Raw genomic sequence first — 26,320 nt, 5'->3', positions numbered from 1 at the left:
CTCTTCTCTCCTCCTGCATCAGGGTCCCTGGTGAAAGGGGGTGGTGGAAGCCCTATTATGAGCCCAGCACAGCTGGAGTTCAGCTGGGGCTGCAGATTGAAGACTCCTGGTTCCCCACCTGGGGACCTCTCCTGCTTTCTGCAGTCAAGCTTGGGTAGAGCTGGACCTTGGACAGGTGGTACTGGTTGCCCTGGGCAGGAAGGAAATGCCCCCAAAGATGTGCATTCTATGTGTTTGTACACATAGGTACTGGTCTTGTGTGAGTGACCCCTGTCGGGTGTGGGTTTGTGTGTATAAATTTCTTCCCTCATCCACACATGGGCCTACTTCTGTGTCTGTGCAGAAGTGTGCCCCTTCTGCTTCATGCCCTCGTCTGGGCACAAATTGTGTTTGTATGTACTTGTTCATGCGTAGATGTGCATACATGTGTCTTGGGGTTGTACACAACCCTGTCCTGAATGTGCACGTGCATTTGTACCAGGATACCTAACCCCATGATGGCAGGTGTACCTGAAGGTCGTGCCACGTGGGAGGCAGTGTAGCATGCTGCATTCTTGTGTCCATGAGCCTTCCCCTCTAGCCTCAAGGAAGGAAGGCCAGTAGAATCTAGGTTGGGAGGTGCCTGTGGCACTGGGGGTGGGCTGGCGCTGACTTCAGTCCTGGGCTGGTTCCTCACCTGGGCAGAGCTCCCAGCTGTTGGCAGGGCTCAGGCTGAAGGCCCTTGGGGGAACGCGGCTGTGGGGTAAGGGGTTAAGCGGTGGCGTCCACATCTGGGAGCCATTGGCGCATTCCTGCCGGCTGAGCGCATGTTTGCGGATGAATCTGGACAGGACGGGGCGGGAGGGGCTGGGCGCGAGGTTCGCACCGGCGGACGGAAATCCAGACGGGAGCGGGAGACAGCTCCGGCCCAGCGGCTGGAAGGGGCCTGAGGAAGCGCGGTCGGTCCGGCTGCCGGGGCAGTTCCCCGTGCGCCAGCCCTCGGGGCAGAGCATCCCGCCATCCTGGCTTGTCCTACCTTACCATGGCTCTTGGGCTGGAGCCAGGGACAGACAATCAGATACTTCAATTCTAGACCCGGCTCTGCAACCCGTGCGACTGTGGACAAAACGTTGTGCCTGCTCTTGGCCTCTCTTTCCTGTAAAGCGGGGCCGTCGGAGCAGTGGGTCTGAGAGGTCTGCCACCGGGTCAGGCTGAGAGTCTTCTCACTGGGCTGGAGGCCTGGGAGTGCAGCACTTCCCCTTCCAGTGGGAAGTCCTGTGGGGGCACTTGTGGCCACTTCTCTGCCTGGGAACAGGGCGAGAGGGGAGTATTCCCTAAGCGACTTTGCTTTCCCCTAAGCCCGCCAGTGGACTGCTAGCGATGGGGACAGGATCCTCCCAAACAGAGCAGCAGGCTGGGAGGAGGGTCATGGCTGTGTTGGAGATTGGGGTCTCTCAGATGGATGGCGATTCAGATCCTGGCCAGCTGGAATATGAACAAGAGCGTTCCTGGCTTCTCCAGACTTGCTCGGGAGAAAGAAGCTTGAGTCTGTCTTTGAGCACGGAGGGGTGCTCCTGGGCGCCCCTACTGGAAGATCCAAAAGTCTTCGCCCTTTGAGGAGAAGTGTACCTTAAGCGGGGTGGAGGGGTTGGGTTGGGCCAGAGTTCCTAGTACCCACTGGAGCTGGAGAGTTATTTGGGGAAAGAAATGTACTTGCGGGAGATCTACTCCTGGACTTTTTTTTTTTTTTTTTTTTTTTTTTCAGCTGAGATAATTAAGATCCAGGGAAGGGAAGTGACTTGGTCAAGGTCACACAGCTCTCAGTTCCAGCTGGTCCCTAGAAGAGGATTATAATTATAGGATTCAGGGGCTTGACAGCTAGGGCAGGAGTCACCGCACTCACTTCCATGTTCTGCCGCCGCCTCTCTTCTCGGGTTTAGGTGTGGGAGTGTGTGTGGTCGCGGGGGAAAGGAGTGTAGGATACCACACGCTGCGGTCTTCACCGAGTGCTATTTTCATTCTTTCCGCAGAACATCACCCCCTCCTCGCTCTGAATTTTCGGTTCGGGTTTGAGGGAGGGATTCTCCCAGATTCCCACGGTCCAGCCTTCTGCTAGGAGCGGCTCCTTTAAGACTCGCCCTTCCCGGGGTCTGTTAAGGAGAGGTGGGGGCGGGGGTGATCCTGTAGATCCGCCCCTGACTGATGATTGGTCGGTGGGCGGGCAGGGGCGGGCCTGAGGGAGAGGGCCTTCCCCCACCTCTCCTCCGTACCCTCCGCCCCTATAGTCTGGGGCTCCGGGTAAAGTTTCAGCCTCCGCACGTGACTCGCTATGGCCGCTGCCGTCGCCCCGCGCCCCTGAGACGCGGCCCCCCAGACGGCTCCTCTCCCGGGATCCCGCACTCTAATGCCGAACAGCACCAGGGCGCCGGGTTAGGGCAGACGTTGTGCTCGCGGGTACCCCGAACGGGTTGCGTCCCCTGGCTGCGAGGTAACCCTTTCCCCGGGGATTTTGGGGAGCCCCTGGTTCCCGCAGGCGTCGGGGCCCCATGTCCTGCCCAGATAAGCGCTACGGGAGGGGACTGGGTGCCGGGAGGCTTCTGACGGGAACCCGGGGTTTCCTGGGTTTCCCAACTCGCTGCCGCCGTGTCCAGGGTGGGGGAGCCCCGTCTGTGCGTCTGCCTGCGCCGTGTCTTCGCGCGCAGCCTTGAGGCGTCTGGGGCCGTCTGCTGCGTGTGTCCCCAGCGCTCGAGCCCTTGCAGAACTGCCGCTGGGAACTCCTGCTCTCTCTTTCTCTTCAAAAACAAGCACAACAAAAAGACTTTCAAACCTGTTTGGGGAGAGATCGGATGCTCAACGGACTAGCCTCCTCCCTTTTTCCCTCCTGTTATCTGAGCTGCCCTGTGGTTTGGGGAGAATCAGCCAGGGGGCCCACCCCACCATAGGGAGCCGGCCAGGGGCGGGGCCCACTCAGCTGGTGTTCCCCGTGGAGTGAGGGGAGCTGTCAGAACTGGGTGCAGGAGCCAATGCAGTATGTATGTAGGGGTGTCCCTGGGGTCTTGTGCGACCATGGGGTGTGGGAGCTTTTTGGGTTGAGGGGAAGACAGAATAGACGGGTCGACTTTGCTCTGCTGAGGGTGTCTGGGACCTGGTGCCACCCACGAGGCTTGGAAGCTGCTGGCCAGATGTGTGTGTGCTCGCCGGTTGTGGGGAGGGGGCGGCTGGGAAATGAGCTTGGCTGTGTCCCCTCTTCTCCCCTCTGGGCACTGCCCTATTGTCAGGCTGCTCCTTGTGAAGGACAGGCCTCCAGTGTGCTAGGGTAGGGATGGGGACCAACTAATCCAGAAACCAGACAGGATAGCTCCTCAGCCTTGGAGATGTTTCTGCACCCTCCATCCTGTCTTGGATAGGATACCCAATGTGATGGCCTGGAAGGGTACCTCCTCCCCACTCTGACTCTGTCTTCTATAACCAGGTTGCCTTCTGTCTGCTGGCTGTGTGTACATATGTATATATTCTTGGAAAGGATTGTTTCTGAAAACACCCCCCACCCCCCACCCCCTGCTGCTTAATTCCAAGGATCACTTCTGCCTCCGACACTCCCCCTCCTCAGTTTCCTGGCCAGGACATTCCAGGTTGTCTCTTATACCCTTCCCTGGCTGCAGTCTTCATAGGGCAAGATTGTTTTGGGAGAAGTGGTTCTGTAAGGACCTCTCAGGTCTTGCTAGGAAATTGGACCTCAGGCCCCAAAGTCTCCTACAGGGCTTGATGAGGAGGCTGTGTCAGGGAAGCCCCAGGTTGGAGTGGGGGTGGCTTGGAGCCTTGGGGCTTCCCCTGGGGGGTGGGTGGGGATGAGGCTGGGGTAAGGAACAAGAGAAAAAATATTTGGAGTTGGTTATGTGATGCTTCTTCCTGGAGGAAGAAGAGGGGGTGGTTATGGAGTCAGGGAGTTTGTGGCTGTGAAAGATGGTATGCTGGGAGGAGCTGGGACATCAGTACTGCCTGGGAGTCTGGGTCATGTGGTGTCCTGAAAGAGAAGTCAGTAGGGTCAGACTGGCATAGGCTCTTGGGAGCCGAAGATCTTGGATTTGCAGGGATTTTGAGGGTGTGAGTGAGTGTACATGAGGTGTCACTGCAGGGGTTTCACCATTAGACTGGCGATAGTGGCACAGATGCAATGGCAGTTCTGAGAAGATCCTGGGCTTGGAATGGCTTAATCCCGGCCACCTCCTCCTTCCTATAGCCCCTAAATCTCTATCCCTTCAGTCTGACCCTAAATGCTCCAGCTGCCACCCTGGTACACCTTTTTAGTTTCCTTCCTACTCCCAACTTTGAGGCAGCCTGGCAGGAAGCTAGCTGTGAGCAGCCCCATCCTGATCGCCCATGTGCCTCCCCCACTGGGCATAGTCACCCACATGTGCCATGACGTGGTTCCTGCCACCCCATCTAAATATGGGGGAGAGGACATTGAGTTCTGAGTGGCCTCTCGAGTCTGTTTTGGGGACATTCACCCAGACCCCTGCTAATGATTTCCCCTTCCCCTAACCCGTTTAGTCTTGGAAGCTGACTGTGCCCTCTGGGACCTTTCTTCCCAGTCCACTCCTTGCTCAGACTCCAGTCTCAGGTGGGATGGTCCTTAGAGCCATGTGATGTGAGGATGGGGCCTGCCCCAAAATACAAACCCCAATGCCTACTTTCTAATCCTCTTGGAAGCATGAGCAGGACAGGACTTAGGCTGGGCTGGAGGGGTAGCTATGTTTTTGCCTCTGTGGGATCTATTAATATTTGGGTGCCCTGCCTGGGATCTGAGGTGATGGGCATCTGGGGATGGTAATCCTGTCCCTGTGACAAATAAGCAGGGTAATCTCCATTTGCTCAGCACCCCACACCCATCTTGTGTCAGTAGTTTTGGGAGTGTGGGAAGCTGGCAGGGCCCCTGGCAAGATGACCAGGGTTGTCTTGACTTACTATGTTTTGGGAAAGGAGTATGGCAACTGATACCCCAGCTCCCAAGGCTTTGGCGGGACATTCTCTCTGACGCCTGCTGTCTTTCCTTCCTCTACTCCCCACTCCACCCTCTGGCTGCTGTCTGGAGCCCACACGGTTTGTAGGGGGATGCGTGGTGGGGGGCAGTGCCTGGATCTTCGTGTGTGTCCGGGGAGTATTCTGGGAATTGGCAGGGTTGGCTGAGGTTGTCTGGGTGTCCCCGCAGGGTGGGCGGCATGTGGGGACCTGGCCTAGTGTGAGAATGTGCCAGTGTTGGTGTGTCTGTCCCCAGTCTGGCTCGGGTGTGGGTGTCTCGGGTGTGGGTGTCTCTTGCTTCGTCTGGATCTTGCCTCCCGCTCCAGTCCCGCCCTCCCCTTGCTCCCCCCTAGCTAGGACCGCCTGCTTGCTCTCCCTCTCTCCCCACAACTGGAGCCTCCCTTGCCTGTTCCTGGAATTTGGAGAGGAGGAGGAGGAAGAGGCAGGCAGACAGACCTCCCACACTCTAGCCCGCCCACCTGGCATCATGGGGAAATGAAATAGGTGCTATGGAACTAAGTTTTCCCTGGCTTCCTTAGACCCTTCAGCACACATCATGTGGGCCAGGGGCCAGCTCTTACAGAAGGGCCATGGGCTGCCCACCCCTCTGGGCAGTGACACCTCCTTCTACTTAACATCCTGCCACAAAGGGCCCCTGCTGGACCTCCAGGCACCACAGTCAGCCTGTGGAGCTGGTGGGGGGATTAGGCTGCTGCCAGGCTGGCCTGCACCTGTTGCCAACCCCAGCCCTATAACTGGAGCTTGCTAGGGAGGGGGCTGCAGAATGACAGGTGTAATTTCTGCAGCTAGGCAACTCCACCCCCACCCCCAACTGGATATGCCTTTCCCTTTTTGCCGGAACAAGGAAAGCCTTCCCCTTCACCAGCCAAGTGTCAATCTGATCTCGTGGATGATGCCCCTGTCCTGCCTGATGACCCCCACCCCTATCCCTGGCTGCAGAGCTGGGCTGCCCTCCTTCAAGGTTTCAGAGCTCTGCTGCCCTGGCAGGGCTGGGGGTATGGGGGTGTGTGGATAGGGGTGGTTCTCTGTTAATGTTTTAATTGCCTAAAAACTGGGAGCTCAGCTCTGGGCCAGTGGGGAGTCTGGGTCTGGCTGGCCGCCCGGTTTGGGCTAAATATAGTCTGGGACATCTGCAGAGAAGGGGAGGGGGGTGGAGGGAGGTTCCATTCCCCCACCTCCAGCCAAGGTGCCCTCGTCTGGGCGGGCACCTTGGAGCAGTGAGGGGGATTCCTTAGCACAAAAGGCAGGGGAGAGGTGCCAGGGGAGAGGCAGCAGGGGCTGGGCACAGTTGGGACCTTGCTTTCTGGAGGCCAGTAGATGCCTGAGATGAACCCGGAGGCTCAGGACAGGGCAAGAGTGGGGCACACCAGGGCTGGGTCCTCTGGCTGTTCCCTCTCCCCCCAGAGTTACTGAGGTCAGGAAGTCTTCATGTGTCACTGCGACCTGCAGGCAGTGTCACCATGACCCACTCTCTGTGTGTCTGTATGTACACACCTACCTTGGAGTGGCTTTATCCTGGCCCTCCCACTGAAGCCTCTGTCCCCTGGGTCCTACCGCAGGTCCTCAGCTCTTCTTCTCTGTCCCTCGCCCCACAGTGAAACCTTCAGCCCAGGAATCGAGACTTGAGAAGGGGAAGCTGCGGTGGAGAGTTCTCTGATCTCCAGTCACGGCAGGAAGTGGAGAAGAGGGGGGTTAAGGGGGGGACCCATGAGTGGCAGGCAGAGAGGGAGAGCCCTGTCAGTCCCGCGACCCACTGTGTAGAGCAAGGAGGGGTTGGCCCCCTTCCTAGTGGTCCCCCTTCCCTCCAACTCCAGGTGGGAGAAACCTGGGGGACAGCTGATTCCCCAGGGGCTGCAAACAATCTTCATCACCCCCCACAACACTAAGAAAAAAAATGTCTTCCTGTCACGTGGCTGTCACTTCCTGTCCCACTGTGGTTCCTGGGATGTTTGTTGTTGGTTGCCATGGTTATATCTGCCGTGGGCACTACCGCTGCTTCTTGTGGGGAAGGAGCTACCCCTCCCCACCAGGCTGCAGGGGTACTTGGGGAACTTGACTAGGGGGTCCTTTCAGGCTGAATGTGTGTGGTCTCTGATGCCCCAGATTCTCCAAGACCCCCCAGACGTCTGTCTGTGGGGAGGAGTCACAGCCACCTACTCAGACTGAGCGCTGGGGAGACTGTGACTGCATCTGGCTGTGCCTCACTGTGGCTGTGACTGTGTGAGTCTGACTGATTTTGCAGCCCTTGTCCCCTCTAACCGGGGTTCTTCTCGCTCATAGAGATGCCCATTCAGGGAACCTCTGTGCTCCCTATCTATCCTCATATATGGTTCTGAAGCCTGCTCCCATCCTGTGTTCTGATGGAAACCACGTTCCCCAGGGAGTGTCTGTGGCTTCCTGGGATCCAGGCTGCAGTGTCGAGGAGCTCTGGGGCAGGGTCCCAGGTTGCGTGTGTTTGGGGCTGGGGAGGTGGAGGCTCTGCAGACCATGCCTTTCCTTACACACACAGCCTGCACCCGATTCTCCCTTGTCCAGCAGGCCCTCTTCTCTAAGGGGAAGGCCATGGGGCTCTGTGACCTATTATCTCTATCCCCTTGTAGGCTTCCCTGTTCAGCTGGGGACGGAGAGGGGAAGAGATTCCCCCTAGTTCTTGCCCCAACTGAGTAGGCGGGTGTGGAGTAGGAAGTTGCGGGGGGGTCAGTGGGTGGAGGGGGGCATGGGGCAGGGCACAGTCTGACTCAGGCCTGGTCTGGGGTCAGAGCCAAAAGGATATCCTGAGGCAGGACTTGGGGGGGGGTTGTATTCCTGGATTCCCTGCAGTGTGGGTCCCCAGGGTGGGATGCTGGGAGGGGGCTGGTACCATCTAGTCCTGCTGGCAGTTTGCCCTAGGACTTAGAATATGGCAGTCACAGGGTTGGGCTGAGCTGAGGAGAGGGGTGGGGGTTGCTGCAGCCTGTCTCCCCACCCTGGCCCTGCCTGTTTCTCTGTGAGCTGTTCCTGCATTGTGAGAGAGCTGTGCTTCCTGCTTGGTAGCGTGGAGGGGAGGTAGTGGTGAGGGGGACAGCTGCCAAGGTGAGGGCGGGGAAAGCCCCGTGCCAGGCTGGATATGAGGTCGGTGGTTTCCAAGCTAGGGGGTCCCCTTTTGTCTGTGCCCCTTTGGTCTCTCACCCAACAGAACTGCCTGTGTATGGTCCACACATTTCTGTGGTCTGGCTGTGGCCTCAGTAGGCTCATCTCTTCCTCTTCCCATTTTTGTTTTTTTTTCCTTCCCTGTGGGTTGGTCCCTCTCCTTGAGGCCTGAATTACCCCCTGCCCTTTGACCTACTCGCTGCTTGGAGTAGGGAGGCTTCAGTTCTGGTTCTAGGTGGACCTCTCAGCCACCCTGGGCTTTAGAAGTCCTAAGCATGTCCCCTGGAGGATCTGGAGTATGGCCCCTGGGGATGGAGGAGTTGGGAGCACAGCCGTGACCAGCAGAGACCCCCACTTCCTCCTCCTAGAACCTGGACTGCCCTGAGCTTGGGTTGTCCATTCGCCCTTTCTGCTTGGTATCCAGTCACTGCTGAGATTATGGCGTGTGGGGGTCCTGCAGCTCTGCGTAGCTGGGGAAGAACCCTGGGCTGAGTGGAACACAGGTTGTGGAGGACACTGAACCTGTTCTTTTGGGACAAGTCACTGTGTCCCGAGGCAGTGGGCAGTAGTAGCAACGGGAGGTGAGACACTAGACTTCCTCCTTCTCCTAGCTCCCAGGAGGACATGCTTATGGCTGCGCCGACTAGGGCAGGTTTTCAAACCAGTCCTAGTTCTAGCAAGGCTAGCCCCAGGTTCTGTGGGGTTCGTGGGGAAGAGGTACCCTACAGCTATCTCAGCTACCCCCAGATGATCCTTCTCAAGCCCTCCTAGGGTAGGCTCTTTTAAAATGAGGCTGCGCTAACCTGGCTTCCTGCAGCCCAGACCCTGGTGAACAGACAGGAAACAGAGGATCCAAGTGGCTGGGTTGCTGGCTTGCCAGGGAGGAGAGAAGTGCGAGCCTAGGCCAGAGGGGACCCTTGAACAAGTGGGGAGTAGTCACGGCTGCTCCCCAACCCCTGTCTGCAGATATGAGGAGTGTGGGGGAGGGGAGAGGTTGTCTCTTTGTACAAACGGGAGTGTGTTTTCCTAGAAAGTGTGGAAATGGTTCTAGTTTAGAATCTAGCCTGTTCTGCCTTGCTTGGCCAGCTCCTGGCAGGATAGGGGTCCAAAGGCGGCAGGGCTTTGTTTCTGCCAAGGCTAGAGTCCCTCCTGCCCAAGTTGAGCTTGAGCTCTAGGTGTCATTTGCATATGATTCACTAACTGTCTAGAATGCTTAGGAAACCCCCAGTCTCCCCTTCCTTTAAGCTCCCCAATCCTTTTCCCCTTCTCTCAGCCCCTCTGAGACTGCCTGACTTCTATTTCTTGGGAACCATTGTTTCCGGGGAGCCAGGAGAGCAGAGAGAACTGAATGAGGAAGGGAGGCTGGGCCCAGGCCAGGCTGAGTTTGGGGTCCCCTGCTCTTCTCTCCTGAGTACAGGAGAGGAAATGGTCTATTTCTCTTCCCCTTCTCCCCTCTCCAAATCCAAAGGTTTCCCTTTTTTGGTTTGTGAAATGAAAGAAGGGAATTTGGGAAAGGGTTGTGGTCAGGCCTCCACCCACACCCTGAATATCCCTTTCCCCACATCCCTCTCCTCCGTCTGAGGGGAAGCAGACCCTGGGAAATGGGTAATTCTCCCTCCTGGCCCTGTCAACAGATGTTGCCCTGGGTGGGGTGAGGCAAGGGAAAGCAGGGTGACTGCTGAGGTGCACCAAGGTGCTGGCAAGAGGTGTGGGGATGGAGGGCTGCAGTTGCCCGGCGCCTCCCCTGTGCCAGGCTCTGGGCTGGGTGCTTTCCAGGACTTCCTGTCTGAAATCACACAACCCATTGTTGAGGTAGGCAGTTCACAGGTGAGTAAACAGATGCTTAGAGAGGTTAAGTGACTTGTGTAAGGTCACCCAGAGTGGCAGAGCTGAGATTTGACCCTTCCAGCATTTGGTTGTTTCTCGCATCTTCATGGCTCAGAAAGCTCTCACCTTTTTCTCTAGGTGTGTGACTCTGCAGTATAACGCATGGGCACTAGGGACACTGATGCTGGGGAAGGGATCCTAGCACCTTCTGAGGGTAAAAGCGGCCCCAGTGAGCAGGGCTGTGGGGTTGGTTGCAGGAGCTCCAGCCCCCTACCCCTTTAACTGCTGTGCTTAGGCTAGGCTTGGTATACTGGAGGTGTGGGCCTGTGGCTTTCTCTCTCTCAGGGGAGGGTGCCCATGGGCAGTGGAGGTGGCTGGCGTAGGGCGGAGGTTGGATGTGGGTAGTTTGTTTTCCCTCTATTTGGTACTGGTTTCGATTCTCTGCTGGGGCCTTCTCCACCCCTGGGATGTAGGGGGCTGAGGCCCAGGCATCTCTCTGGGGGTCATAGCTCCTGAAGGACCTTCTGAGGCAGAGCCTGTGCTTCTTTCAGGCCCACCCTGGTCATCCCTGCCCTTGCCCATCCCTGTTCTCTGGTCTGTCTGGCCCTTGGCCCATTTTTGTGACCTTTAACCCCTCCTGCGGCTCAAGGCCCTCCCCAGGGAGCTGAGTAAATTTGCACTGAAGTTTGCAGGCAGAGATAGGTTAGGCTTTTTGGACGCTCTGATAGGGGTTTGAGGAGGCTTCCAGCCTTGCCCTGTAGTGTGTGTGGGTGGTGGGCTGGGGGATGAGGTTGGAGTAGTGGGGATTGAAGTTTGGTTCAGTTTTAAACTCCTCAGGGGCAGAGTTGAGGGGGCTGTGGTTCTCTCTTCTCTGGGATCACGGGTGGGTTCCAGAGGGTCCAGGCTGGACTGACTGAACTGGCCTCCCATACCCTAAAGGCTGGGTCAGGATGCCTGGGGTCTGCAGTGATGGCTTTCTGGGCCTCAGCCTGGATTATGGATGCCTCGCTTTGGGTCAGCTGCCCCTTGGGCCTCACCTTGAGAGAGGCAGGCCTCTGTGTGAGTGTGAATTCACCTGAGTACTTGTGGACCTGGGGCATGGGCTAGGCCCACAGGGAGGACCTCAGAGCATCTTCTGGCAGAAGTAGCAGGTATAAGGGCCAGCCTGGCTGTGTGAGGACCGGAGAATGTGCAGTTTTGGAGACTGTGGGGCTGTGGTTGTGTCTTTGGGGAGCTGTGTACTGGGGCCTATGCATGCAGTTTCTGAGCTGTGTTCATTGTGTGGTGGAGCCCAGGTGTGGAGAGATGGTATCTCCAGGCTCCCTCTCCTCACATGCATGCCTGCACACACACAGGCTGGGGCTGCAGATGTGCTCTTGCCCACCCAGATGTTTTCTCTAGACCTGCATGCATGAGTTTCTGCAAGCGTGTGGTGTGTATTTGTGTGTGAGGGTCCAACTGTAGGAACAATGAGGTTCTGCCAGCCCCTTCTTCCTTTGCATGGCTCCCCCAGCTCCAGTTCCCATTGTGTAGGGCCCCACAGGAGTGTGTGTATGGGGGGGTGCAGGGCCAGGGTGGCAGCTGTTCCAGTGGGTGGGGCCCTGTTCCTCTGACATCAGCCCTCAGCCTAGGAGGGATTTGGCAGGGGCCTGGGGAAGGAAGGGGACTCTTTATTCAGGCGTGAGGAGAGAGGCCCTATGATTGTCATAATAAGTAACAGTAAAAATCGTGGTCATTACCAGATTTTACTTCTGGGGCAACTTCCCCTCCCTAGCCCAGTACCTATCCCCTCCTGCCCCCTCTCCCTCAGTTCCACACAGGCTGGCTGCCTGGGTGGCTCAGCTGGGCCAGAAGTCCTGGCCTCTTCCACAGTGTCCTTGGCAGGAGCTCCCCCTTCCCAGGCCTGGTCCTCAACCAAATGCTGGCCATGTGCATGTCCCCAGGACTCCAGGTTTGAGCCTGGAGTCTGGGGCATAGAACTTGGAACCTAGTGTATCCTGAGCTTGGGGTGGAGTGGCAAGGTATAGGGGGTGTTAGAAAAGGGACAATCCTTATTTTGAGTCTCTGTGGCCCTGTTTCTTTTCTTTCTTCCCTCTTTTTAAAACAGCTTTATTGAGATATCATTCACATACCATAACATTTACCCATTAAAGTGTATAATTCAGTGGTTTTAGTATATTCAGAGTTGGGCAACTACCACACAATCAATTTTAAAACATTTTCATCACCCCAAAAAGAGTCCCCATACCCATCAACAGTCACTTCCCATTTTCCTCACATCCATGCCCCAGCCCCTGTCAGTTGATGGATTTTTGGGTTGGTTCCACTTTTTGGCCGTTAGGAATAATGATGCTGTAAATGTTCATACATAAATCTTTCTGTAGACTTACATTGTCATGTCTCTTGGGTAGATAACCTGGGAGGAGCATTGCTGGGTCATATGCTACTGCTGTGTTTAACCGTTTAAGGAACTGCCAAACTGTTTTCTAAAACAGCTATTCTATTTTACATTCCCACCAGCAACATATGAGGATTCTAATTTCGCCACATCCTTACCAATACTTGTTATTATCTGTCTTTCTTATTATAGCTAGCCTAGTGGGTATGAAGTGGTATCTCATTGTGCTTTTTTTTTTTTTTTTGAGATGGAGTCTCACTCTTGTTGCCCAGGCTGAAGTGCAGTTGTGCAATCTCGGCTCACTGCCTCATGGGTTCAAGCAATTCTCCTGCCTCAGCCTCCCGAGTAGCTGGGATTACAGGCATGTGCCACCGTACCTGGCTAACTTTTGTATTTTTAGTAGAGATGGGGTTTTGCCATGTTGGTCAGGCTGGTCTTGAACTCCTGATTCAGGTGATCTACCTACCTTGGCCCCCCAAGGTGGTAGGATTACAGGCCTGAGCCACCGTGTCGGCCTCATTGTGCTTTTGATTGGCCATGTTTTTTTGCCTGTCTCTTTTCTTTTGTCTTTCATATATATATATATATATATATATATATCATAAATGAATATGTGCATATATGTTTATGTATAACCTATACCCAAAATGGATTGGAAACATCCTCTTGTCCTCTTGTGGATATGTTCCTTGTGTTCTCTCTCTTTGCTCGTGTTGCTGCCTGTCTGTCTCACTGTGTTGTGGAATCTCTGGGTTCATCTCTGTCTCTCTGTCTCCCTCATGGTATTATCTGTACATATCCTCTGGTGCCAGCTGTTCAAACTGTGTGGATCTGTATTCACACTGGTGAAGGGGGCATCTGGCCTTTCATCTTCTGCCCACCTCCCACCCTACTCAGTGTGTTTTGCTGCTGCAGACAGAAGTATGTGGGTGAACCCTGAGATCAATCTCTCCTTCCTTGCCTGGGGGTAGGAGTCTTCCTGGGCAGTCCTTGCCCTCTTACACATCACCTACCCCTGGACCGTCCATGCTGTTAAGCACTGGAGGTGATACCTAGGAGTCCTTGGTTCCCATTTTCCTGTTCGTGTGTATGTAAATGGGCCTCCTCCCAGGGCCTGTGGGACAAACCTGTCTGGGGTGCTGGGGCTTGGATTTGGGGGGGGAAGTGGTGTAAGAGGGGCCTCCTGGCTTAGGAGTCATTTTTCTGAGAAGTGCCAATGCTTTAGGGAAGCGGCTTTTCCTCCCCCTCCCTCTTCCCCACAAGCACACATTCTCTGCATCTTGACCTCAGGTAACCCTCACTGGGGGAAGGAGGGCCAGCTGCCTGCTTCTGCTGCAGTGATCCCTTGAGGTGGCACTGTGGACTCTTTCCCCTCAGGATTGTTGGGGAGAGGGCTTTCAAGTCTCTGAGTTCTGCCCGTGTCTCCCCAGCCTGGCTGTGCTATCCTGCCACCCCTAGCAGTGTCTGGGCCCTGCTTCCAGGTCATCTCTGCCAGCCAGGCATGGTGCCAGCTGTCTGCTCAGCTGGGTGCCACGGGAAAATCTCCAGCAGCTCAGGTTGGGGAGCTCCATGGGGAATGCCCGTGTGCCTGTTCCTCAGTGCCCACTCACCTGTCTTTCTTCTTTCTGCAGTGTCACAGGACATGGCCCCCTCAGCCGCCTAGCTGTGGCGCATCTAGGAGTGGGATCTTTTTTGATGCTCTGAAGGCCAGCTCTGGACCTTCCCAGGAAAGTGCCAGCTCACAGAACTGCTTGACCAAAGGACCGGCTCTTGAGACATCCCCCAACCCACTTGGACCCCAGCTAGGGTGGGGCTCCAGGAGACTGAGATTAGAGGACAGCTGCTCCAGGACAGGGCGGGTGGGCTGACCACCCAAACCCCATCTGGGCCCAGGCCCCATGCCCCGAGGAGGGGCGGTCTGAAGCCCGCCAGAGCCCCCTGCCAGACTGTCTGCCTCCCTTCTGACTGTGGCCGCCTGGCATGGCCAGCAACAGCAGCTCCTGCCCGACACCTGGGGCTGGGCACCTCAATGGGTACCCAGTGCCTCCCTACGCCTTCTTCTTCCCTCCTATGCTGGGTGGACTCTCCCCACCAGGCGCTCTGACCACTCTCCAGCACCAGCTTCCAGTTAGTGGATATAGCACACCATCCCCAGCCAGTAAGTCTGGGTATCGGGGGAAAGGGGGTGGAGGGGACCGTGGAGGGCGGTGGGCCTCAGAGCTTGGGCTCTGGACACATCGGTTCTGCTGTGAGTGGAAGGCGGTGGTGCTCCGCAAGGTCTTCTCCAGTTGGGGTGACCATCATTTGAGATCTTGAAAATGAAGGCCCTGTGGCCTGTAGGCCAATCATGGTGGCTGTGTTTGAAGTTGGGGGTGGCAGAAGGGGAGATGAAACCATGCTATTCTGGCCTGCAGTGGCGCTCGCACCCCTCTTCTGTGCTATGCTGTTGGGGCCTTATAAAATAGCTCCAAGGACTGGACACAGAGGCTGGAGGTGGGTAAACAAACCTCTTGACGTTTGATGGAAATGGCAGCTCTACCTAGAGTGAGAGCAGCACACCACCTATGCCCCACCCCCACTCGGTGCCTCTTGAGGGAAAGGGCTTCAAGGAGCAGACCGAGGAAGGCTGGCTGGAACCCCACCTCTACCCCTGCCAGCTCCACCCCCGGCCATGCTAGGATGTGCTTCCCTTTGTGGGGAGGATGAGAGGGAGGGGCCCACGGTCTGGCCGGGTGAATAGGGTGAGTGTCCCAGGAGGGGACACTTGGCCTGGACTCTGGCCCCGGATGCATGCGTGGTCTTGGCAGGGCCTGTGTTTTCTTTGTCTCCACCCTCTGCCATGGGGGGTCACTCGTTGGCAGGGCAGGGGTCTTAGTACCCTTCGCCGGCTGGCCGAGCCAGGTAGTGGGAGGTGGCGGCAGCTATGGCCAGCTGGCAGAGTCCAGGGCTGGGGCCTGCCAGGCCACTTACAGTAACTCTGGCCCCCAGGGCCCAGCTGGGCGCCAGGCCAGGGCTTGGGGGAGGAGGGAGCAGGGGCCTGGCCTGGGACGGGAGGGGGTGGAAGCAGCAGAATGGGTCATGGGCTGCTGGCTGGCCAGCCAGTTAGCTGCTGACCTGAGAAATGTGTCCCACCTCTCCTGGCCGGCAGGGACTGCACACTCTGCCCTGGGCACCCACCACCCTCTCAGGCTGTGGGCAAGCTGCCTGGCACCACTGCCCTGTGTGCCTGGCTGGGCTGGGTCAGTGCCCCCTTCTCAGTGTGGGGGCAGCGCTGTCTCTCCGGAGCCAGGGAGTCTCTTTGTCCCTGGGGCAGGCCCTGGCGGGGCGCCCCACTGCCCGCACTGGCTGGCTGCCCACCGCCACCACTGCTTCCTGGATTGCCTCCTCTGGCTTAGCTGTGGCCCCCTCCCTCCCAGGCTCCACCAGCCACCAGGAGCAGGGGCTCTAAGTCTGTGCTTCTTTATGTTCCCTACCCTTTCTGCTCTGGGGCCAGGGGGCAGGCAGGTGCTGCCTCAGTTTCTCCTGCCACCCCTTATCAAACCTTCGTCTTCTGTTTCTGCTGTCTCTTCTCTTCACCTCACATAGGAGTGTGGGATGGATAGAGTCTGGGGACTGATTTTTGTCTGGTCCTCCAGTCTGTGTTAGTGATGGGTAGAGGCCAGCCTCTGCGGTTTTAGGGTTGCTGGGGAATGAGCTGGTGTACCTTTGTAGAATATTCACTGCATTTAAAGGGACTGTGATTTATATTCTGGGATTGGGTCACTGGAACTAGAAGAATGTCTGCTTCCTGACAGGGTAGGATTTTATTTTTATTTTTTAAGACAGGGTCGGGCCGGGCATGGTGGCTCAAGCCTGTAATCCCAGCACTTTGGGAGGCCGAGGTGGGTGGATCACGAGGTCAAGAGATCGCGACCATCCTGGTCAACACGGTGAAACCCCGTCTCTACTAAAAATACAAAAAAAAATTAGCTGGGCATGGTGGCACGTGCCTGTAATCCCAGCTACTCAGGAGGCTGAGGCAGGAGAATTGCCTGAACCCAGGAGGCGGAGGTTGCGGTGAGCCGAGATCACGCCATTGCACTCCAGCCTGGGTAACAAGAGCGAAACTCCGTCCCAAAAAAAAAAAAAAAAAAAAAAAAAAAGAAAGAAAGACAGGGTCTTGCTCTGTCATCCAGGCTGGAGCGCAGTGGTGCCATCTTGGCTTACTGTAATCTCTGCCTCCCAGCTTCCAGCAATTCTCATGCCTCAGGCTCCCGAATAGCTGTGATTACAGGTGCGTGCCACCACACCCAGCTAAATTTTTGGTATTTTTAGTAGAGATGGGGTTTTGCCATGTTGGCCAGGCCAGCCTTGGACTCCTGGCCTCAAGTCATCTGCCTGCCTCAGCCTCCCAAAGTGTTGGGATTATAGGCGTGAGCCACCACGCCTGGCTTTCTTTTTTTTTTTTTTATATAGGGTCTCACTCTGTCTCCCAGGCAGGAGTGCAGTGGCAGGATCACAGCTCACTGCAGGCTTGATCTCTTGGGCTTAAGGCATCCTTGCGAGTAACTGGGACTACAGGTGTGCATCACCACACCAGGCTAATTTTTTGATCTTTCAGAGACAAGGTCTTACCATGTTGCCCAGGCTGGTATCAAACTCCTGAGCTCAAGCAGTCCTCCTGCCTTCGCCTCTCAAAGTGCTGGAGACATAGGCATGTGCCACTGCACCCAGCTCAGGGCAGGATTTTTGAAGGGGGAGAAGTTGGGGACCTGCGACCTGGTGCTTGTGGACAATTTGTCCTAACCCAGGTGATGGCAACAGAGTTCCCAGACACTCTCTTCACCTGCAGCCTGGGCTCGTTGAAGGGTTGGAGGTGGGGGCAGGGGCCTGGCCCATCCTTGCCCATCCTGGCCAGAGGGAGCAAATGTTTTGCCCTCCCCTGAATGTTGCAAGCTTCTTCCTCTTTCTTAGAGATGGGTGGGGAGGGCTTCCCATCCTGGTAACCTTCTCCCCAAATATGGGTGGGGTGCCCACATTTCAGGCAAGTGTAGCCTCCTTTGGCCTTCTCCACCCAGGTTAGGCAATGCCCCCTTCCTGCCCCCTCCCTCTGTGAGCCTTCTGGTTTCCTTGTCCCTCCCCTCTCTCTAGTAAACAACAACAACTTTTCTCTGAACCCAGCCCCTTAGCTTCTGAGCTTCTCCCTGACCTTCCTCATCTCTGGGACCAGAGGTGTGGCACGGGTCTGAAGGAGCCTGGCATCTCCCTCCTTCTGCAGAGCTGGGGCTGCCTGGTGGACAGAGCTCCTGAGCTCTGGGTAGGAAAGCATGACAGATAAAATTGTCACATGCCTGGTCTCAGAGATGGAGGCAGTTTAGTTTTCCCTGCTTTTCTGGCTTTAGGGCTGGTGCTGAGGGTGAAGCATTTCCTGGGAGAGATGACAATCCATGGTCCTCTATTCCTGCAGGAGCAGTGGTCTGCCCTGGCCTGCCCACACCCTTTTTGTAGGAATCCTTGCTGATGAGGCTTCCTCCCACCAAACAAAGGTGTTGGGTCCCTCCTCCCCCATCATCCTTCTCCCCAGATGGGGAGGAGGCAGCACCGTAGGTGGCCTGGGTATGCCCTTCAGAGACCTAGTAGCCTATGGGACCAACAGAAATTGTCTCCAGGTCATTGTGGGGAGGTCTGGGTATTTGTAGTGCTACAATCTCCCTGGGAGCCAGGGTGGGAGTCCTAGAGATGGTACAGCGATTCTCTCCCGCCCCCTAAGCCGGCCCCTGGGGCTTAGTCTCTGAAGACTGGTGTTTACTGTGGAGGTCTGGGATTCTGTGTGCACTATGGGGAGGGTCATGGTTGTGTGTATTTTGGGGGTGGGGTCATGGTTGGGTGTGTGTTGGGAAGGGGATTAATGACTTGTGTGTATTGGGTGAGAGGGTTAGAGAGCTGAGAGTGTTTTGGGAGAATTAAATCCAGAGCTGAGGGGGGACAGTCAACTTGTCTGTGTGTTGGGGCCGGGGGTGTGTGACTTAGGGCATAGACTGCTTAAAGAGGAGTAGTCTTTGGTTTGGGTTCTTACTGTTCTTCCTGGCCAGAGGGGAAAACTGATCTGCCTTTTTTGTTCAGCCTGGGAATTCCATGGGCAAAGGAGTCTGACTGGGGGGCTGTGGAGTAGGCATTGTAGTGATGAGTTTAAAACTTGGACACTGGGCCAGGCGTGGTGGCTCACACCTGTAATCCCAGCACTTTGGGAGGCCAAGGCGGGCAGATGACCTGAGGTCAGGAGTTTGAGACCAGCCTGGCCAACATGGTGAAACTCCATCTCTACTAAAAATAAAAAAACTAGCTGGGCGAGGTGGTGCGTGTCTGTAATCCCAGCTACTCAGGAGGCTGAGGCAGGAGAATTGCTTGAATCCGGGAGGCGAAGGTTGTAGTAGGCTGAGATCGCGCCCCTGCACTCCAGCCTGGGGGATACAGTGAGATTCTGTCTCCAAAAATAAATTAATAAATAAATAAAACTTGGACTCTGGCTAGGTGCAGTGACACATGCCTGTAATTCCAGCACTTTCGGAGGCTGAGGTGGGGAGTTGAGCCTAGGAGTTTGAGACCAGCCTGGGCAACATAGCGAGACCCTGCCTCTACCAAAGCTGGATATGGCAGCACGCACCTGTAGTCTCAGCTAGCTACTCGGGAGGCTGAGGTGGAAGGATCGCTTGAGCCTAAGAGGCTGAGGCTAAAGTTAGCCAAGATCATGCCACTGCACTTCAGCCTGGGTGACAGAGCAAGACTCTGTCTCAAAAACAACAACTTGAACATTTGTGTCACTTACTACTTGCTGATAACCTCTCAGAGCATGTTTCTCTTTTTGTTTTCTTTTGTTTTTTCTTTTGTTTTGAGACGGAGTCCTGCTCTGTCACCCAGGCAGGAGTGCAGTGGCGCAATCTCTTAGCTCTCTGAAACCGCCACCTCCCAGGTTCAAGTGATTCTCTTGCCTCAGCCTCCCGAGTAGCTGCGATTACAGGCACCTGCCACCACACTGGTCTAATTCTTTTGTATTTTTAGTAGAGATGGTGTTTCGCCATGTTGACCAGGCTGGTTTCGAACTCCTGACCTCAGGTGATCTGCCTGCCTTGGCTTCCCAAAGCGCTGGGATTACAGGTATGACCCACCGTGCCTGGCCTCATTTTTTTTTTTTTTTTTTTTTGAGACAGGGCCTCAAAATGTGGCCTGCTGGTCTCGAATTCCTGAGCTCAAGGGATCTGCCTTCCTTGGCCTCCCAAAGTGCTGGGACCACAGGCGTGAGCCACTGCGCCCCGGCTGAGAATGTTTCTTCATCTGTAAAATAGGGATATTACCAGAACCTACCTCAGAGGGCTGCAGATTAGGCAAGATCATCGACTACTACCTTAGCTCTGTGCCTTGCATGTGACCTGATGCCATGGGACCCTGACCCTTTGTAGGTGGGAGCTGGAGAGAATGGAATGCTAACATCTATAGAGCACCTACTGTGTGTCAGGGGCTTTGTCTGTGTTTCACAAATCTTAATCCCTGCAATTCTGGAAGAGGGACATTATCCCCTCTTACACAGAGGATACAGTGCTCGGGGAGGTTAAAGTACTGCAGAATCATGACTGTAGGATTGTAAAGCCACGCTGTTTTCCACCATCCCGAATAGGTAGAGGGGATTGTAGGGCATACTCTTGGGTGTGGGAAGCGTGGGGAGTGGGGTTCACTGCTGATTGAAACCCCTTCCCTCACTGCAGAGGCCCTTTCTCTGCCTTAGAACCTGCCTTCCCCCGGTAGGGGGCGTAGGGAAGGCCCAAGCCATACCCCGTCTTCTCTGTTTTGGATCCTGAAGGCTGGAGGGAAAGAAAGATAAGGGGCCTGGGCCAGATCTCCTTCCTGTCCTGGAAGCTGTGGATACAATCTGTTCACACCATCCCCACCCCCAAATCTGCCCGCTGTAGCCCACGGGAGTTTGCAGAACTCAGCAGGCACCCTCCCCCCCATCTCCAGACAGACACGAAGGAACAGAGTGTAAAAGCCACAGTTCTTATTCTTATTTTGTTTCAATTTGTGGATGGAGGCAAAGAAGTTGCAAGCAATCAACAGAGGAGCTGGGGATGGGAGCCCCAAAAGGGTGGCTGCATATTTGCTTTGTGTGCCTAGAGACTGGAGAGTGCCTGAGGGTCTGGGTGAGCCCCAGCAGAAGGCAGAAAGGAGGAGGCTGTGTCCTTCCCTTCTTCCTATCCTCTGCCACTTCCTCCCTGTTGCAGTCTCTGCATCCTCCCACCCTCCCTGCTTCTCACTCTTTCCCTGGACAATAGGAGGGACATAGCTCGAGGGGAGGGTACTGCCTAGCAATGCCTATCTCTTGGCCAAAATGTAGAGTCAGCCAAAAGGCCATTACATGGAGTTTTTAATGAATATGGGGTCCCTCACCTTTCATCTCCCAGGAAGGATAATGCACAGGTTCCCTCTGGACAAGATCCCAGCATGCACTGGGGGAGGGGACTCGGAAGGAAGCCCTTCTTCCTTTGAGGTGGGTGAGGGCGGGAGGTATCATGTCTACCCCATGCCAAGGGGTGTGTTGCCTATGGGGCTGTGCCAGTGAAGGCCTGACTGCCCTGTGAGGGAGCAGTGTCTGCAGAAAGAGGAAGTGGTTCCCGTCTCTTAAGTGATTTTGGGGCAGTGCCTTCCTCTTCCTCCTCTATGGAGTTGGGGCACTGCCAGTGAGTCAGGCCTCCCAGGGTAGATTGGAGGCCACTCAACCTTTGGCTGTCAGAAATAGAGGTGCTCCCCTCCCCATTTTGGCTTCTGGGTTGCTGGAAACCTCAAGCAGCCCACAGACCAAGGGCTTTCCATGGGCAGGAGTCTTAAAGGACAGTTCTTCCTGTGTGGCCTTGGGCAGGTCACTCAAGCTCTCTCCGAATCCGTTTCCTTCTCTTTAAAGCAAAACGTCTGGCCAGGCACGGTGGCTGTAATCCCAGCACTTTAGGAGGCCAAGTTGGGAACACCGCTCGAGCTCAGGAGTTCGAGACCAGCTTTGGCAACATGGCAAAACCACATCTCTACAAAACATACAAAAATTAGTTGGGCATGCTGATGTGTGCCTGTAATTCCAGCTACTCGGGAGGCTGAGGCATGAGAATCACTTGAACCCTGGAGGTGGAGGTTGCAGTGGGCTGAGATCACACCACTGCATTCCAGCTTGGGTGACAGAACGAGACTCTGTCTCAAATAAATAAAGTAAAGCAAGACTTCTGATCCTTCCCTGGCTGGGCAAGTTGCTGTTAGGCCATGGTGGCCCACTTCCTGCTGAGGCCCTTGGTGAGTTTCACATACCCAGCAAGGCTGTGATAGTGAGGGGCAGGGTAGAGCTGGGCACTGTCTTGGGGGATGGCACCACTCTGTACTGGGACCCAGTGTCCACCTGGCACTGGGCCTCATGATTTCCTGTTTCTTGTCCCCTCCAGATGGGGTTGGGGACAGGAGGAGGCCCTGCCTGGCACAAGTGGGGGCCAGTTCAGCCCGCACCTGCTGAGGGCTTACTAAACGCAAAGCCCTGAGAAGGAGCTGACGGAGGGATAAGGCTGAGCAGGATGGGGCCCCAGGCCTGCAGACAGCTGCCACCAGAGGCCCCCCAGCCGCAGCTGCTGGCCAGAGCCTTCCTTGTTTCCCTCTTCTCCCACTGCCTCAGGACACTGTGTTCTGCTCTGACCTGCCCCATGACCTTGCTGTTGCCCAGAACAGGCCTCTTGCCCTAGCTTCTCCTCTCCAGCTCCGGAAATCCTATCTCTCCTTCAAGGAACATCTTGAATGCCGCCTCTTCCCAGAAATCTTCACAGATGTTCCCCCTTCTTTGCCACACTCTCCCTCCCTACTTAGAATGCCTGTGAATCCTTATTTATTTTTTAACAACACTCATCTCTCTACCATGAAGTTGCATCTCCCCTGTTCCTGCCGTGAGCTGTAATCATTTGGGACCTCTTTTCCTAACCACGAAGTCTTTGATGGCAGGGAGAGAGTCTCAAGTCCCTTAGCATCTTGCAGCTGTGAGCACAGAGCCTAGCTCCATCATTTGAGAGGAAAGATCCCAAGGGCATGGAAGCACTCTGTCCTCTTCCCCGTAGGTCGCATCCACTGTCAAGATTTGCATACCTGCCCCCAGACCCCAGCATTCCATCTGCAACCCTGACTGCACTTCAGGGCCCCACACCCACCTGCCGAGCAGCCCAGTGGACTTCTCTGCTTTGCAGTCTCAGGCATTTCACTGATACATAAGCCGTACACAAGCCTCTTTGCTACCTCCTACCTCACCCCCTGCCACATTGATTTTACCTTTAAAATATCTAGTGAATCCACCTTCTACCTTCCTCTGTCCATCAGCACTTTCAGTTTCCTAGGCTAAGCCACCCTTGTCTGCTGCCTGGACTGCTGCAGTAGCTTTTACCTGGTCTCTCTTGCCCTCCTATGATCCATTCTTCACACAACTGCTGGAAAGATCTTTTTACACTGTAAATCTGATCTTATCTCTCCTTTGCTTGGAATCTCTCTATGGCTTTTCCTTGCATTTAGGATAAAATCCAAAAGCCTTATTGAGGCCTATAAGCCCTCCTGGTCTGGCCTGAGCCCACCTCTCCAGCCTGGTCTTGTTTACCTTTTCCTTTTGAATTTTATGCTCCATCATCCTAGCCTTCTGCCAATTCCTTGAATGAACTCACCAACTTCTGTAACCCCAGGGCCTTTGCACAGGCTTGCTCTTTTACTGGGACTACACTCCTTTCTACTCTTTGCCTGACTATCTTATAAACTTTGCCTTACGGTAGGTCTGTTTTATTTTTGTTCTTCTCTAATTTAGTTCAACCTAAATTAGGTGCCTTTGTTAATTATTCAGAGCATAATACCATTATCTCAGTTTGCAATTGTGTGTGTATATAGTGATTATTTTCTTAATGGCTGTTGCTCCTTAAGGTCTACCAGGGCAGGTTCCCCAGGGTGTCCACGTAGAAGGTTCTCAGAAAAATACCTTGAATTGGCCTGGCTTGGTAAGAACATGGGCTTTGGCAGCAGAAATTTAAAACCCCTGCCCTACTCTTTATTATTAGTAATGTGATCTTGGACAACCCACATAGTCTTGCTGAGACCTGTTTATTTGTAAAACTTATCTCTTGAAGTTGCTGTGAGTATAAAATGACAACGTATATAAGGAACCAGGCTTCCAGAAGAATATCCTTGGGTAGCATGTACATCTCCACTCTTCTTTTTAGAGAGTGCGGTTAATAGGATACCCCCTCCTCCAGGGGTATCTCCTCTCCAGGGTCCTACCCAAGCTAGGCCTTTCTTCCAATGAAACGTGCATCCCGAGGGCTTCCAGGATGAAATAGTCAACGGGAAGGCACCAGCTCCTCCTTTTATCTCTCCAGGGCTGGACAGTGCACCAGGGGCCGATCCTGGTTCCCCAGCTGGGAGACACCCTGGGCGGGGCTTTGCTCACCGGAAGCACGCAGAGCGTGGGGAGGAGAGCCCCCTCTGCTTGTGTTTGTGCTAACAGCACCCGCGCTGCCGCGTCGGGTTCCGGCGGCTGGAGAGTCACACATGATGTCACAGACAATGACACAAACCGGTGTCTCATTCCGACACAACCTCCGAGCTGCACAATGTCACACCCGGGCGCCAACACTTAGCCCAGCGCACCCCAGCCCTACGCCTCCTGCGGCCGCTCTCCTCTCCGAGTCTCCCGGGGAGGTGGCCCGGTCCAGCCGGGCAGGGGGCTCGCAGGCGGGTGATGTCACGGGCAGTGGTGGGTGGGTCACTCGGAGGTGAGGCGCCGCCAGGCGAGTTCAGCGAGAGTTCAGCCGCATTGCATTAGGCAAATGAGGCACAGCCTGGGTGGGGTGTGTGTCAAGGGGAGGACACCAGGACCACCCCCCTCTTCACCGCCCCACCGCTACCTCCACCATGGCTTCACTCGGCTGAGGATTGACCAAACACTGGGGGAGCCTGGGAGCCTGGGAGCCGGAACTGGGACTAGGGAAGACGCCCGCCCCTCTTCCGTCCTAGTCCCCCTGCAACCCCCTCCTCTCCCTGTACTCGGCCTCCCTCTACTATGTACTCCTCCCCTCTTGCCTTTCCCCCTTCCTTCTCCTTTCCTCCCCCTTCCCAGGCTGCCCCCACTCGCCTGTCCACGGGCCGCCTCTCCCTCTCGGTTCCCTGCGTTTCTCCCGCTGCAGCCAGACCCGCCGGGAATGGGTTAAGCCAGGGGCGGCGCCTGGACGGGGCGGGGCAGAGAAAAGGGGGTGGTACCTGGAGGGGAGGGGGCGCGCGAGCTGAGGTTGGGGGTGCCGCGGCGCGCACCACCGGAGACCTAGCGAGCCACCGGCTGTCCCTCGCCTGGCAGAGGCGGAACCACGCGGGGTCCCCACCCCCACCCGGAATCCTCGCCACGGAGAATCCCCGGAGAAGCCCGGGAGCCCCAGCGGGGAGGAGGAAGTGCTCATTGACCCCCCCGCCCCGCGCTGATCCCGCCCCTGGCCTGCGGACTTGGGGAGCCGCGGGACTCTGCCTCGGACACCACGAGACTCTGGACGGGAGCCCCCTCGAGGTGAAGCTGCTGAGTTCGCGTTCCCTACCGGGTTTCCCAAGGAGAGCCAAGGGATCCCCAGCTCCCAGCACACACAACTTCACCGCTTCTCACTGGGACTGGCGAAGCTGCCGGCGGACTTAGACGCGGAGACTTCAGGGCAGGGGGCGGCCCCCTGCCCGGGTCACCAGTCAGGGCGAGGGGACGTCTCCTCGCCCCCAGCTGCTCTACTCGGATGGCGCCGCCGGCTGACTGACGGGGGCGGCGCGCAGGACTTCCGAACTTGGACCTCCTGCCTTCGAGGGGGAAGATGTACGAGAGTGTGGAAGTGGGGGGTCCCACCCCTAACCCCTTCCTAGTGGTGGATTTTTATAACCAGAACCGGGCTTGTTTGCTCCCGGAGAAGGGGCTTCCCGCCTCGGGTCCTTACTCCACCCCGCTCCGGACTCCGCTTTGGAATGGCTCAAACCACTGTACGTACTGGCCTTTCCCTCTGCTGCTGCAGGGGGTGGGAGTGGGCGGTAGGGCTTCCACTGCTCCTCAGGGATAGGGATCTTGTCTCTACCTTTCACTTAATCCATGTTGCCCTTGCTGGACAATTGAACCCGCCCCCCCCCCCCCCGCCCCCAGTAACCCTGAGTGCAATTTCTCAGATTAGGGCTGAGGAACTTTGAGGGTTCCTTTTTTCAAGAAACATTCCTTCATCTCTTGTGTCACTTCTTCCAGGAGAGATGAAGCCCAAGCCCCTTGCCCCCAGTTTATATCTTCTTGTCTGGAATCCAATAGCTTCACAGCAGGCTGGAGGGTGGGGTAAAGGTCTGCTCCCCTCCCCAGATCCCACTCCTGCCAAAGCTCGAGGGAGAGTCCCTTCCTGTGCGACAGCTGCTGCCCCCAGCCCCTGCTCTTGCGTCATTAGAGTGGGTGTCAGGGGAGCACTCGATGTCTTATTGACAGTGGGGTGTGGCAGAGGGGGCAACTTCATCAGACACCCGTCTGCCATCCTAACCAACCTTCCATCTTGGCAAGGTGCACTTGGTCCATGTTGGGGTTGTCCTGGCCCTAGACACTTGGCTGTCATCTTCGAGGCTTTCATCCCCAGGAGTGGAGGGGAAAGAAGCTGCTCTGGTGGGAAGAATCCCTCTCCCCCTAATCCTAATCCGGCTTGTTTTCTGGGGGATGAGTTTGTTTTTGTGGGTCTGGGGCTACTCTGGAAATGAGGACTGCATCCCTTCCCAGCCCTCCCCCCTCCCCCCTCCCCCGCACCCCCCCCCACCACCGAGTCCTTTTGTTAACCCGAATTCACTTGGGAATACAGCTAGGCCCTGGGCTGTCCCTTCCTAAGAGGGGCACTAATGAGAATCCTAGCATCCTGACAGCCTAGTCACCTT

At 55.9% G+C, this 26,320-nt stretch overlaps 1 protein-coding gene and 1 long non-coding RNA gene across 6 annotated transcripts in view; one reads left to right on the top strand and one right to left on the bottom strand.

The window, feature by feature from the left end:
- The window catches only part of RARA (retinoic acid receptor alpha), a 46,832-nt gene that overhangs the window by 6,791 nt on the left and 13,721 nt on the right, over positions 1-26,320 (top strand). The window contains exons 1-2 of one of the 5 annotated variants that reach the window (XM_032279753.1): positions 2,244-2,467; positions 14,005-14,531. In XM_032279753.1, the coding sequence (XP_032135644.1) occupies positions 14,354-14,531 (178 nt within the window). In that variant the 5' untranslated portion in view covers positions 2,244-2,467; positions 14,005-14,353. Of the gene's footprint in view, positions 1-2,243; positions 2,468-2,801; positions 3,012-14,004; positions 14,532-24,507; positions 25,406-26,320 lie in introns of those variants that run through there. The other 4 variants (XM_032279754.1, XM_032279752.1, XM_032279755.1 and 1 more) reach the window with 4 other exon arrangements.
- Positions 1,716-7,062, bottom strand: LOC116552869. Its single transcript, XR_004269535.1, has 2 exons — positions 6,518-7,062; positions 1,716-2,806 (listed from the first exon to the last, which is right to left on the bottom strand). It is a non-coding gene; the product is annotated as an uncharacterized LOC116552869 (long non-coding RNA).

The sequence above is a fragment of the Sapajus apella genome, unplaced genomic scaffold, assembly GCF_009761245.1.
Source record: "Sapajus apella isolate SASKATOON/1434 unplaced genomic scaffold, GSC_monkey_1.0 scaffold12, whole genome shotgun sequence".
NCBI lineage: Eukaryota > Metazoa > Chordata > Mammalia > Primates > Cebidae > Sapajus > Sapajus apella.
This window is presented reverse-complemented; position numbering and strand designations above follow the sequence as displayed.